Raw genomic sequence first — 12,523 nt, forward strand, 5'->3', positions numbered from 1 at the left:
TCTATCACTCTTTCTGAGCTCTATCACTCTTTGTGACTTCTATCACTCTTTCTGAGCTCTATCACTCTTTGTGACTTCTATCACTCTTTCTGAGCTCTATCACTTTTTCTGAGCTCTATCACTCTTTCTGAGCTCTATCACTCTTTGTGACTTCTATCACTCTTTCTGAGCTCTATCACTCTTTCTGAGCTCTATCACTCTTTGTGACTTCTATCACTCTTTCTGAGCTCTATCACTCTTTCTGAGCTCTATCACTCTTTCTGACTTCTATCACTCTTTCTGAGCTCTATCACTCTTTGTGACTTCTATCACTCTTTGTGACTTCTATCACTCTTTCTGAGCTCTATCACTTTTTCTGAGCTCTATCACTCTTTCTGAGCTCTATCACTCTTTGTGACTTCTATCACTCTTTCTGAGCTCTATCACTCTTTGTGACTTCTATCACTCTTTGTGACTTCTATCACTCTTTCTGAGCTCTATCACTTTTTCTGAGCTCTATCACTCTTTCTGAGCTCTATCACTCTTTGTGACTTCTATCACTCTTTCTGAGCTCTATCACTCTTTCTGAGCTCTATCACTCTTTGTGACTTCTATCACTCTTTCTGAGCTCTATCACTCTTTCTGAGCTCTATCACTCTTTGTGACTTCTATCACTCTTTTTGAGCTCTATCACCTTTTCTGAGCTCTATCACTTTTTCTGAGCTCTATCACTCTTTGTGACTTCTATCACTCTTTGTGACTTCTATCACTCTTTGTGACTTCTATCACTCTTTCTGACCTCTATCACTCTTTCTGTCCAGCGGGTGCTCCTGAGCCCCTCCACCGTCACAAAGCACTCACAGGCTCACACTTCACACCAGCCTCGCGCCAGTCCCAGCTAGCGAGTTAGCGAGCTGCACATGATGGCAGACAGTTTGAATGTTGTGGACCGGATTTTGGCGAAGCCGTTTGATAGTCTTCCTTACGAAGAAGAACTTGGGGTTAAACAGCAGGTTAAAGGTTAAACAGCAGGGCAGATCAACTCCTCGGATTAATCTGGGGAAAGTAACAGGTCCTTTCAGCTGTCCTGGTAAGACAAAGTGACTGGAAGTGCTGTAACAAATAAAATGTGCTGTTGGCCTCTTGATGAAACCATCTCAGGGATGTGTTGTCTGGTCAAAAGTGGGTTTTGGGGATCTGTCCAACTTTGACAGGCCATACAAAAGGCATGAAAAAAGCAATGAACATGTGAGTGCATGTGCAAGGTTAAGTTGCCTGGGCAGAGTCGGGGTCGAGCATGCAGTCAATGAAGGCGCTCGCATTCAAGTGGCAAAACATAATGAAGCAGTTAAACAAATCAGAGCTTTCTTAAACCGCCTCATTGATTCATCTGTGGTAGGGCTGCTGGTAAGGAGCTTAGGCTGCCCTCTGCTGGAATTGAGAGGTGGGTGCAAGCCATAGATTAATTTAAAATTCTTACACTTCCGTTTTGATATTTTTAGATGTGTGTGTGTGTGTGTGTGTGTGTGTGTGTGCATATAAATATAAATATATATATTTTTCTTATTATTTTGGGTAACAAATTAATAATTACATTCCCAGTAGTTATATCAATTTATTTTTAGTGCTCTTGTTACTCTGAGGCGTCACAGGACGCCAGGTGAGCTCAATAAAGTCCCGGTAATTAATTGTTACTGCACTTCTGTTTGGGTTTACGGGGAGCATGTAGGTTTGGAGTGCACGCTGCTGCTGGAGGAATTGAGGTCGGTAGGTCTCCGTTTGGTCTCATTTCTGTTTAAATGGCAGTTTTGGACCTAAAGCAATGTATTTTAATAGGGTGCAGCCCTCGCACTCCAGCATTGGTTTAACGTGTGGTTCCCAGCCAGACGAGAGAGAGGGTTCCCAGCCAGACGAGAGAGAGGGTTCCCAGCCAGACGAGAGAGAGGGTTCCCAGCCAGACGAGAGAGAGGGTTCCCAGCCTAGCGAGAGAGAGGGTTCCCAGCCTAGCGAGAGAGAGGGTTCCCAGCCTAGCGAGAGAGAGGGTTCCCAGCCAGACGAGAGAGAGGGTTCCCAGCCAGACGAGAGAGAGGGTTCCCAGCCTAGCGAGAGAGAGGGTTCCCAGCCTAGCGAGAGAGAGGGTTCCCAGCCTAGCGAGAGAGAGGGTTCCCAGCCAGACGAGAGAGAGGGTTTCCAGCCAACTCTAAACCGTGTGGAGCAGCAGTGACTGCACTGTGTGAGCTTGGGAAGCAGAAGCCGTTAGTACGTTCCTTCAGCTCCGGTATAAGGCAGAGTGGATATTACTCAGAGGACCAAGGCCTGGTGAACTGCAGGCCACTCTTTTCCCCACTGTTTTGTTTTAAATGTCTTCTGAAATAATTGATTAGCACTGATCTGCCGGATTAAACGTTTGGATACTTTTTATACTATTTAATATTATACTTCACTGCCAAATAGTAGCAAGAGTGTGTGTTTTATATATGTACAAGTGAATGTGGTGGAATTAGTGTCTTTTGTGAATGTGCTGTGGTTCTTTCTATGCCCTGGTGGCGTTGTCGATCTTTTTATAGATACACTTAGACGAAATTGGAGTTTTGTATATTGATTATTATGTTTTGTATTATTATTTTCATTTAGAGATTGTGAATTTGTAGCACTGGATTTGACATTATTCCTTGGTAATTACTTTGTGTGGGGTGTGTGGTTTTCTTTGAACACATTTATTTGTTATTTTGTTTTGTTTATTTTTATTTGATGATGGCTATTAAGTGTTAAACTATTGTATAGATTCCACCATTGAAGTCATGGCATTATTGATCTATGTTGACTGAGGCTAACCACCGGCAAACATATTTTACGGTACCCACTCGTTTGCTACTCTGACCCAGCGCTGGCAGTTGTTTTTATTATTCTTGTTGCTTAATTGTCCCACTAAATAAACCTTGTTCAATTGTGACAGCTTGTTTTACTCATTTAGCTGAGTGCCTAAGCGTGGGATCCCCTGCCCAGTAAATTGGGGTGGTGTAGTCTAGTCTATTGCGTGTAAGGGGGTGTCGGAGACCGGTCACACATCCAACAAGGGGAATTACAGGGAGTTTAATGAAACATTAGCTAAATGTGACTCTGTCTTGGCCACACACCTCCAGCCATCAGCTGTGTTTTCTGGCATGTCCCATGAAATCCAAAATTACTTGATCTCTGCTCTTTCAGCCACGGTTTCTGATGAGATCAAGGATGAAATCCAGGCTGCTCCCTTTTTTGCATGGCAGGTGGATGAAACAACTGATATAGCTTGCCATGCTCAACTCTGCCATTGTTCACTATGTGGATAGGACGGGTAAAATAAGGAGCGCTTTGTCGGATCTTTTGATGTTTCTGGGGGAAGAGATGCTCAGTCTGTTTTTGAAGTCTTGAATGAGAACATGCAGGGCTACAATTTCAGGGAAACCTATGATGCGGCTGCTGTCATGGCTTCAGCTCTCAATGGTTTGCAGGTCAAAGTTAAAGCAATAGCCCCCAGTGCAATGTCTGAATCTGGTTCTGTCTCAGGGGGCTAAATGCTTTTCTGAGAGCAGAATATTTTTTGCACCACTCTCTGGGTTTCCCACATTTTTCTCAAAATCCACAGAGAGGATGTCTTTTCTTGAGTCTGCACGCTGCTCAAGGTTGCCCAGAAATGCTCCTACTCGATGGAATTTCACATCACGGATAGTGAGCACTGTGGCAAACAATTATGATGCCCTCCTGCAAACCTTTGAGATGATCATTACAGATGAGTCCATGGATGATGACACATTAGACTGTGCCAAAGGCCTTCTGATGAACTGGAGGATTTTGAGTTTGTGTTCATGTTGTACACATATGAACAAATCTTCTCTGAGACTGATGTGGTGTTTGACATTGTCCAGCAGAGAGCTATGGATGTTCTGTACTGCAAGAAAAGAATTGAGTCTCTTCTTGCTTTTGTCAAAGAGAAGAGGTCGGAGGGGGCTTTCCAAGCTGTTTATGCCAAAGCAGCAGATCTCACATCAGACCCACAAACTAATCCCATGAGAAAACGTCATCTGTCACAACTACAGGATCCCAAGGAGCGCTACGGAAATCTGTACATGGCCATCCTAGACAATCTCACAGAGCAGCTACCTCGGCGTTTTGCAAATTTGGAAAGTCTGTGCTTCTTGGAATTGGTCAATCCAGGGAAATTTGATGAGATGAGACAAGTGTTTCCAGAGGAGGCATTTCAGAGTGTCCTGAAAAGTTTTGGCCAGTTCTTTGATTCAGGGAGACTGAGGTCTGAACTTCAAGTACTATATTCAAACCAGGACTTGCAGGGCAACAGGGGAAAGCTGTGTGATTTCTTGCTGTTTCTGAAAGACATGGAGTTGGACAGTGCAATGCTTCAGGTGTACAAACTGTCATTAGTGGCAACGGTTGGAGCTACATCTGCAGGTGTAGAGAGGAGCTTCTCCTGTTTAAAGCGGCTCAAGTCTTACACCCGCAACACCATGGGCCAGGGCCGTTTAAGCTGCCTAGCTCTGCTGGCCATTGAGAGGACACTAGTCAAGTCCCTGGAATAGACACCTTGTTGGTACGACAGGGTCACAGATCATTTTCTTGAAAAGGAATGGAGGGTAGAATTTACGCATAAATAAACCGACACATTTTATGATGTAGTCTGAAATTGAGCTTCCCCTCCTTGAAAGACCAGCATCCGCCACTGTCCCTGACCCAGGAGCCCACCCCTCCCCCTCTGATAGAGGAGAGCCCGGAGGAGGTGCAGGGGAGAGCAGTGAGGAGCAGAATCAGACAGGAGTACAGCAGAGCACTGCAGCATGAAGGTACTGACAGACACACACATGCGTCCTCAGGCGCTTTACAGGAGCTCACCTCATAATACAGGCTTACTTAATGTCAGTGGAGCTGGAGTTTTCAGGTTATGGGGAATATTAATAAGGTGTGTTTGTGTGACCGCTACAACATGCAAGTAGCTATTTGTAATAATAATATGACCATTTATGGTGCGTATATATGCAAATATGTATATGTAACAATAACAGATATTCTATATGTGTAATATATAGATAGACACTAAGATACTGTTAGTACCATATAAATATAGATGCACTTATCTATTTGGATTTATCTATATTTTTTAAAAAGTACACACATATATGTCAGCATTGCTCTGTGTGTGTGTGTAGAGGGTGCGGCGAGGCAGCGTTTGGAGCTGGTGAAGCTTCACGCTTTGTCCGTCGTCCACAGCGTCCAGCACAGAGCAGAACAGACCCACACAGACATGCAGGAGTGGCTGGACCAACGCTTCACCTCCGAGATGGACAGGTCAGAAAACACAGATGGAGATGAGGACACAGAGAAAAATGCTGTTTACTGCTGGTTCCGGCTGGTCAGAGTCCAGATTTAAACCCTGGTCTTGGTCTGCCAGTAAACTCTAACCAGCTCTGCAGTTTCTCCGCTGTGGCGCCGTCAGTGCTGAGCGGATCGTTACTGACTCGTCTTCCTGTAGACGACTGTCTGAACGTTCACACTGAGCTACACTGTAAAACTCTCCCTTTTTGTTTGATGACCACTAAAAGCTTAATGTTTATCCATTTTTGGGATCAGCCCAGTTGGTACGGTGGGAGTGTTGAGGTAGTTTTGGTCCTGAAACCCATAAAACAACCTCAAAACCCCTTTAATCCCAATTTTACTCCATATACTGCTCTTTACGCCAACTAGAGGAGCAGCGAACATCACTACACATTTATTATTACACATAAACAATGACTTTGATCTTCAGACGCCTTCAGTATAAACACATCAATACAGTTCATTAATACTCAGCTGGACACAGGGGGTCACGTCTCCACCGTGACGGTTAAACCACGGCTTTAGATCTCAGGAGAGGAATCGAGGCTCAGAGGGCGTGTGTGTGTGTGTGTGTGTGCAGTATACAGCAGTTGTCGGGGGTGGTTCAGCACCACATTGAGAACAGTCTGAAGATCCCTCACCAGCTGGTGCTGGACTGCACCGACTTCTTCATAGACGGAGAGACGCGGGTGTTACCCACTACGCCCACTCCGCCCCGCCCACCACCGCTGGAACGGACCAATCACAGGACTCTCTCCATCCTGCAGCTGCACGGTCTGCGTGCCCAGCTGCACAAGATCGCCCCCACAGGTCTGGAGAAGCTCCTAACATTGAGCACATTTACGTTACAGCAATCTAACGGTTCTCTAATCTTGAGAACCATTTGTCTCTGTGTTCTGCACACTGTGGAATTAGACCTCCGCATTTAACCCGTCCGTGCAGTGAAACACCCACATACACTAGGGGGCAGTGAGAACACTTGCCCGGAGCGGTGGGCAGCCCTATCCACAGCGCCCGGGGAGCAGTTGGGGGTTAGGCGTCTTGCTCAAGGGCACTTCAGTCATGGACTGTCGGCTCTGGGTATCGAACCAGCGACCTTCCGGTTCCCTGACCTCCAGCCCACGACTGCCCCCCTAAGACGTGACGTAAAGTAAAACTCATGCACCACTTTACCTGAAAATATGAAGACTCATCATCTAGAAGATGAACAATATTTAAATCCTTCATTTTGCTGAGAGTGTAGTCAGTTTAGCATCACTCCAAACTAAATTTGCATATTTACAGTTAAATTTGCATATTTACATATTTACAGTAAAGCCAGCCTTACAATTAATACAGGAAAAATTACATAACTTTATATATGTGTTTATATTTATATGATCTGTAATTAAAACCATTTAACCGTTTTCTTTGTTTATTTATTTAAATGTTAACACATCGTGTTTTTTAAAGGCTCTTAATGTCTGAACTTTCGATGAAATTTGGATGTAAATACTTTGTCCCCACTTTTCCTGCAGTGATGGGCGTGTCAGTGAAAAGGTTTTATTCATTATTTCTTTAATCACCTGAGATCAGATTTAACACACTAACACTGTCCTGCCTGTAGAGTTAGATCACTCACAGGCAACCAAACCTCTGTGTGTTGTGACATCACAACCACAACTTTCTGGCTGTCCGGTAAACTTCTTTCAGGCGTTGAGCCTCAAACCAGAAAAGGTGGATATTCTGATCTTCTTAGTGAAAAGAAGAAGAAGAAGGCCAATTAAAATAATCACAGTTTAAATCAGTGCGAACAATCGTAATTAGACACTTTCCCCAAACCGTTCAGCCGTACGACTTTAATCTGTGTTCTTGCTCTGCGTAGGTCAGGTGTCCAGTACCGAGCTCTGTAAGGTTCTGCAGGAGCTGACCTCACTCACTATGGGCTCTGATGCTCTGCCTGAAGCCTGGATGAACCTCACAGACTCACAGGTGACCTCGCGCACCATACCACTGCGAAAAACATCACCCCACCACAATCCCCCTTACTCCAAATTGATCAGGTGTCTGACGTTTAGCACTGGAGCTAACAGGTAATGGAAGCTTATAGCCCACCAATTAGCATGGTGCTAACAGTGTTAACTCATCCCTCTCTCAAACATGCAAGTGGAGGTGACTTCCTGTTCAGCAGCTTCTTATTGAAGCATCTGTTCCACCTTAAATGGCCACAGTGTAACTGCTGCACGCATTTAAGGTGGAATGGAACATTCATATTTTGCCTTCCTGAAACCTGGAATTTCGTCTGCGCTTTAGTCCATGTTTACAGATATCAGTGTGTCAGTGGTGTTTCATGATGTGGTGTGTGTGTGTGCGTGCGTGCGTGTGCGTGCGTGCGTGCGTGCGCGTGTGCGCGTGTGTGTGTGTAGGTCCAGGAGCTGGTGTGTGTGCTGTCTCAGGACCGTGAGGTGGTGGACTGGCGTCAGTTTTTACTGAGTGCGGCTCAGCCGTGGCCTTTACCCTCTCAGAACCAACTGCTGAGAACACTCACACGCTTCCGAGAGGAAGACACCGCAGCCAGCGGAGTCCTTACACTGGAGCAATACCGACAGGTACAAACACTCAGAGGGGTCAGCATCAGACACCGGAGGACCTCTAGGAATAGCCTGTAACGTGGTGTTAAGCGCTGCTGTGATCGGCAGGGTGAGTGGGTCAGTGGGAGTTGTGTGTAATTGGGAATTGTGTGTGGTTGCGCAGGTTGAGTTGTGGTTTTCCAGCCAGACAGATGTTCCTGTTCCCGAAGATCCCACTGAACCTCTGCCATACGACCGGCTGGCCAATCTCAAGGAGGTACTGCATAGTCTGTGTGTGCAGATATGTTATGATAGTCTTACTCGTGGTGGTAATACTCATGGAGGAATTGTTGAGGAGAAATCTCAGGAACACTCAGTGGCATGACCACCATGTGAACAGGTCATGGGAGATGGTCTGATGATTTGTCCGGCTAGTCGGGTTCAGACAGGGTCATTATGGCATGTGTAATGTCAATCAGCTGTAATGATAACATGATATTACTTGACATAAACTCATATGATGATTTCTGTTACTATTATCCCTGTACTACAGTTCCCAGCATGCACTGCAACATCATGTGTGTTCCCACCCCCTTCCCAACAAACCTACTGTACACTGGGGGCATTTAAAGAGGTTTAACAGATTTGTGCAGCTAGTGTAGTCTGTTTAATATAAAACAATGCGGTTTTATTAAAAATGATTTTTAATCATTCAAGTATTCAGTGCCTGTTTTTGCCTTTGTAGTTTTGACATATTTTTAATAAACAATGGCCTGTTGGGTTCATGGAGAAATGTCAAGTAAAGATAAAGCACAGATTTGTTGATTTTGTTGAGAGCTGGGTTCCTGTAAAGTGTAACTGACCTCTTTTACCTCTACGTGTTTTATTTATGTGTTTTGCGCGTGGGCAGTTTTTCTTTGCGCTGTTTGCGGACGCTGCTTCGTCCACGGCTGTTCTGGACTATCTGACCATGCTGCTGTACTTCTGCTGCCATCCTGATCCAGCACAGGGCTTCACCAGAGCCCTCAGCATAGTGACCCAGCACAAACATCAGTACAGACACCCCAGCCCCCTGCTGCAGGTACCCTACATTTAATCAGATGTTAACCACTAATAAATAACAGCATCACTAAACCTCTACACATTAACCAACACCACTAGTTATAGCTCAGCTAACGACTCCAAACCACCCAGCAGTGATCAGCCTCTGTTTCTGTAGTCACTGCCCTACATGGATGGTGCTGAGGAGTGTGAAGCTGAGGAAGAGGACGAGTCTGTGCATAAAGATGATGGCGTGACAGTGGAGGAGATTTTCAGAGCTCTGAGCCACGGAGGAAAACGAGTGACATCACATCACCGCATAGAGTCTAACAGCAGAGAGGAGTTACAGCAGGTACACATTCATAATCCAGCTATACTCACTGACCCAAAGGTTACCATTACAACCTGACTTGAGCCCAAAAAATTCAGTCTGAACCGACTGTAGCCCCACGACGTTCGGTCTGAACCGACTGTAGCCCACAGCATTCAGTCTGAACCGACTGTAGCTCACAACGTTCAGTCTGAACCGACTGTAGCTCACAACATTCAGTCTGAACCGACTGTAGCTCACAGCATTCTGCCTGAACCGACTGTAGCCCATAACATTCAGTCTGAACCGACGGTAGCTCACAGCATTCAGTCTGAACCGACGGTAGCTCACAGCATTCAGTCTGAACCGACTGTAGCCCACAGCATTCAGTCTGAACCGACTGTAGCCCACAGCATTCTGTCTGAACCGACTGTAGCTCACAGCATTCTGTCTGAACCGACTGTAGCTCACAGCATTCTGTCTGAACCGACTGTAGCTCACAACATTCTGTCTGAACCGACTGTAGCCCACAACATTCAGTCTGAACCGACTGTAGCCCACAACATTCAGTCTGAACCGACTGTAGCTCACAACATTCAGTCTGAACCGACTGTAGCCCACAACATTCAGTCTGAACCGACTGTAGCCCACAGCATTCTGTCTGAACCGACTGTAGCCCACAACATTCAGTCTGAACCGACTGTAGCCCACAGCATTCTGTCTGAACCGACTGTAGCCCACAACATTCAGTCTGAACCGACTGTAGCCCACAGCATTCTGTCTGAACCGACTGTAGCCCACAGCATTCAGTCTGAACCGACTGTAGCCCACAGCATTCAGTCTGAACCGACTGTAGCCCACAGCATTCAGTCTGAACCGACTGTAGCTCACAGCATTCAGTCTGAACCGACTGTAGCTCACAGCATTCAGTCTGAACCGACTGTAGCCCACAGCATTCAGTCTGAACCGACTGTAGCCCACAGCATTCAGTCTGAACCGACTGTAGCCCACAGCATTCAGTCTGAACCGACTGTAGCCCACAGCATTCAGTCTGAACCGACTGTAGCCCACAGCATTCAGTCTGAACCGACTGTAGCCCACAGCATTCAGTCTGAACCGACTGTAGCCCACAACATTCAGTCTGAACCGACTGTAGCCCACAGCATTCAGTCTGAACCGACTGTAGCCCACAGCATTCAGTCTGAACCGACTGTAGCCCACAGCATTCAGTCTGAACCGACTGTAGCTCACAACATTCAGTCTGAACCGACTGTAGCTCACAACATTCAGTCTGAACCGACTGTAGCCCACAACATTCAGTTTGAACCGACTGTAGCCCACAGCATTCTGCCTGAACCGACTGTAGCCCACAGCATTCTGCCTGAACCGACTGTAGCCCACAACATTCTGCCTGAACCGACTGTAGCCCACAACATTCTGTCTGGACCGACTGTAGCCCACAACATTCTGTCTGAACCGACTGTAGCTCACAACATTCTGCCTGAACCGACTGTAGCCCACAGCATTCTGTCTGAACCGACTGAAGCTCACAACATTCAGTCTGAACCGACTGTAGCCGACAGCATTCTGCCTGAACCGACTGTAGCCGACAGCATTCTGCCTGAACCGACTGTAGCCGACAGCATTCTGCCTGAACCGACTGTAGCTGATGCTTCAGTGTCTTTGGGATGTGGCGAAGGTCTTTAAGTGGCTGATTTGTGTTTAGGATCTGGTGAAGGTCTTTAAGGAGCTGGGCTTTGATGCAGGAGAAAAGATTCCATTCTCAATGCTATCCCAGCATCCTTTCCTGCAAGATCTGATGGAAGGCTCTTCACAGTATCTGCTAGCAGTGAGTGTTGTAACACGCAGACTCTTGAAAGTGAGACACAACCACAGTTCTTACATAAAAATGAATGAAAAATGAGTTAACTGTTTTTATGCTACATTAATAATAATTGTAAGTTCTTTTAGAGTGAAGCGTTTTGTGGTGTGATGCAGCAGAATGAGTTTGAGTATTGTTTACTTTTTGGAATAAGGCATCTGAATTTTGGTGTTTTGATTTGAATATTTTTGTAAAAGGTTTGTGTTGCTGCTGTTTTCCTGCAGGACATTCACAGAGTTCTACACGTCCCGAAGAGTGACGGAGAACCTTCAAGCTTCACCACATCATAGACTCACATTCACATGAACACAGAGCTTCAGGATAAAGAAAGGAATTCCAAATCCATTCATCACAAACACAGTAGCTCACACACTAAACAAAAACATGAATTACACACAAATTACAGAGAATTAATGATACAATTTACCAATGTCACGCTCTCTGTAATGTTACTTAAATATGTTATTAAACATGAATCAACTGTTCCCTTTTCTTAAAGTCATCTTTAGTGATAGTCTGTGCTGATGTAAGATGTTCTACCAAAGAATATCAGTAGTTGAATATACAGTTCTGCTGTTATTCCTCTCTGCTGGTTTGTGGTGGATACTGAAAGTGCTTATTCCAGCATATTTTACCTTCTATACACAACATAAAACATATTCTGAGAGCCAAAAACAACACAAGAGAACAGCTTCAGTAAAACACTAAGCTCTGTTTATTTGAATCGTTCATAGTTTATTACAGTCATTTCTATATTTCAGAAGTGCAGCTCTTGTGTTTTTTCTCTTTAGTCAGTATTCTAGCTGGAGCTGGAGCTGTTCCAGCAGGATCTGAAGTTTCTAAACTGGTTCTAGCTTGTACTAATAAAGACACAGTAAAGTAAAGCCAAATACTGAACATGCAGGTAGTACTGATCTTTATACACGAATACTGTCTGTACTCTACATTCCTGTAATCTAAAATAGAAATCTATATAAAATCTAAATACACAATCTTTCCTGCGTTCTGATCTGGGCTGTAGTTGCTGTATTGTAAAGTGTAAGATGAATGCTGTTACTGTTAGCACGGATTATTCATCTGGTTTTAACTGGCAACATTAGCCTCATCACTGTGTTTAATGTTGAAATTATCTTTATGATAAAGTGTAATGAAATAAATGAATTACAGTCAAAGAAAAATGGTATACACTTGTTTAATAACACTATCCGCTATCAAATTCATTATCCGTGACATCAGCATCAGGAAACGTACCCCGTCCTGTAATTTCCACGGGTCATTATCGGTCCTCTGGCCCGTTTCCCCTGATTTAATGGAGGACAGAGTGTAGATCCAGTCCACACAGCAGCTTAGACTGATAGTGTTGGGTGACTTTATCAAAGCTAGAAAGAGTTTAAACGA

At 45.0% G+C, this 12,523-nt stretch overlaps 1 protein-coding gene across 1 annotated transcript; it reads left to right on the forward strand.

Annotated features, from left to right (window-relative positions):
• The first annotated feature begins 1,703 nt into the window (after nt 1-1,703).
• LOC108416340 (sperm flagellar protein 2-like) lies at nt 1,704-11,610 on the forward strand. The gene is made up of 11 exons (XM_037531386.1): nt 1,704-1,742; nt 4,709-4,814; nt 5,178-5,316; nt 5,924-6,153; nt 7,208-7,314; nt 7,749-7,931; nt 8,077-8,169; nt 8,803-8,973; nt 9,112-9,285; nt 10,970-11,092; nt 11,350-11,610. The coding sequence occupies exons 3-11, from the start codon at nt 5,273-5,275 to the stop codon at nt 11,413-11,415; spliced, it is 1,191 nt and encodes a 396-aa protein (XP_037387283.1). The 5' UTR covers nt 1,704-1,742; nt 4,709-4,814; nt 5,178-5,272; the 3' UTR covers nt 11,416-11,610.
• The last annotated feature ends 913 nt before the right edge of the window (nt 11,611-12,523 follow it).

Source organism: Pygocentrus nattereri, chromosome 20 (assembly GCF_015220715.1).
Source record: "Pygocentrus nattereri isolate fPygNat1 chromosome 20, fPygNat1.pri, whole genome shotgun sequence".
In the NCBI taxonomy this organism is placed as follows: Eukaryota; Metazoa; Chordata; class Actinopteri; order Characiformes; family Serrasalmidae; genus Pygocentrus; species Pygocentrus nattereri.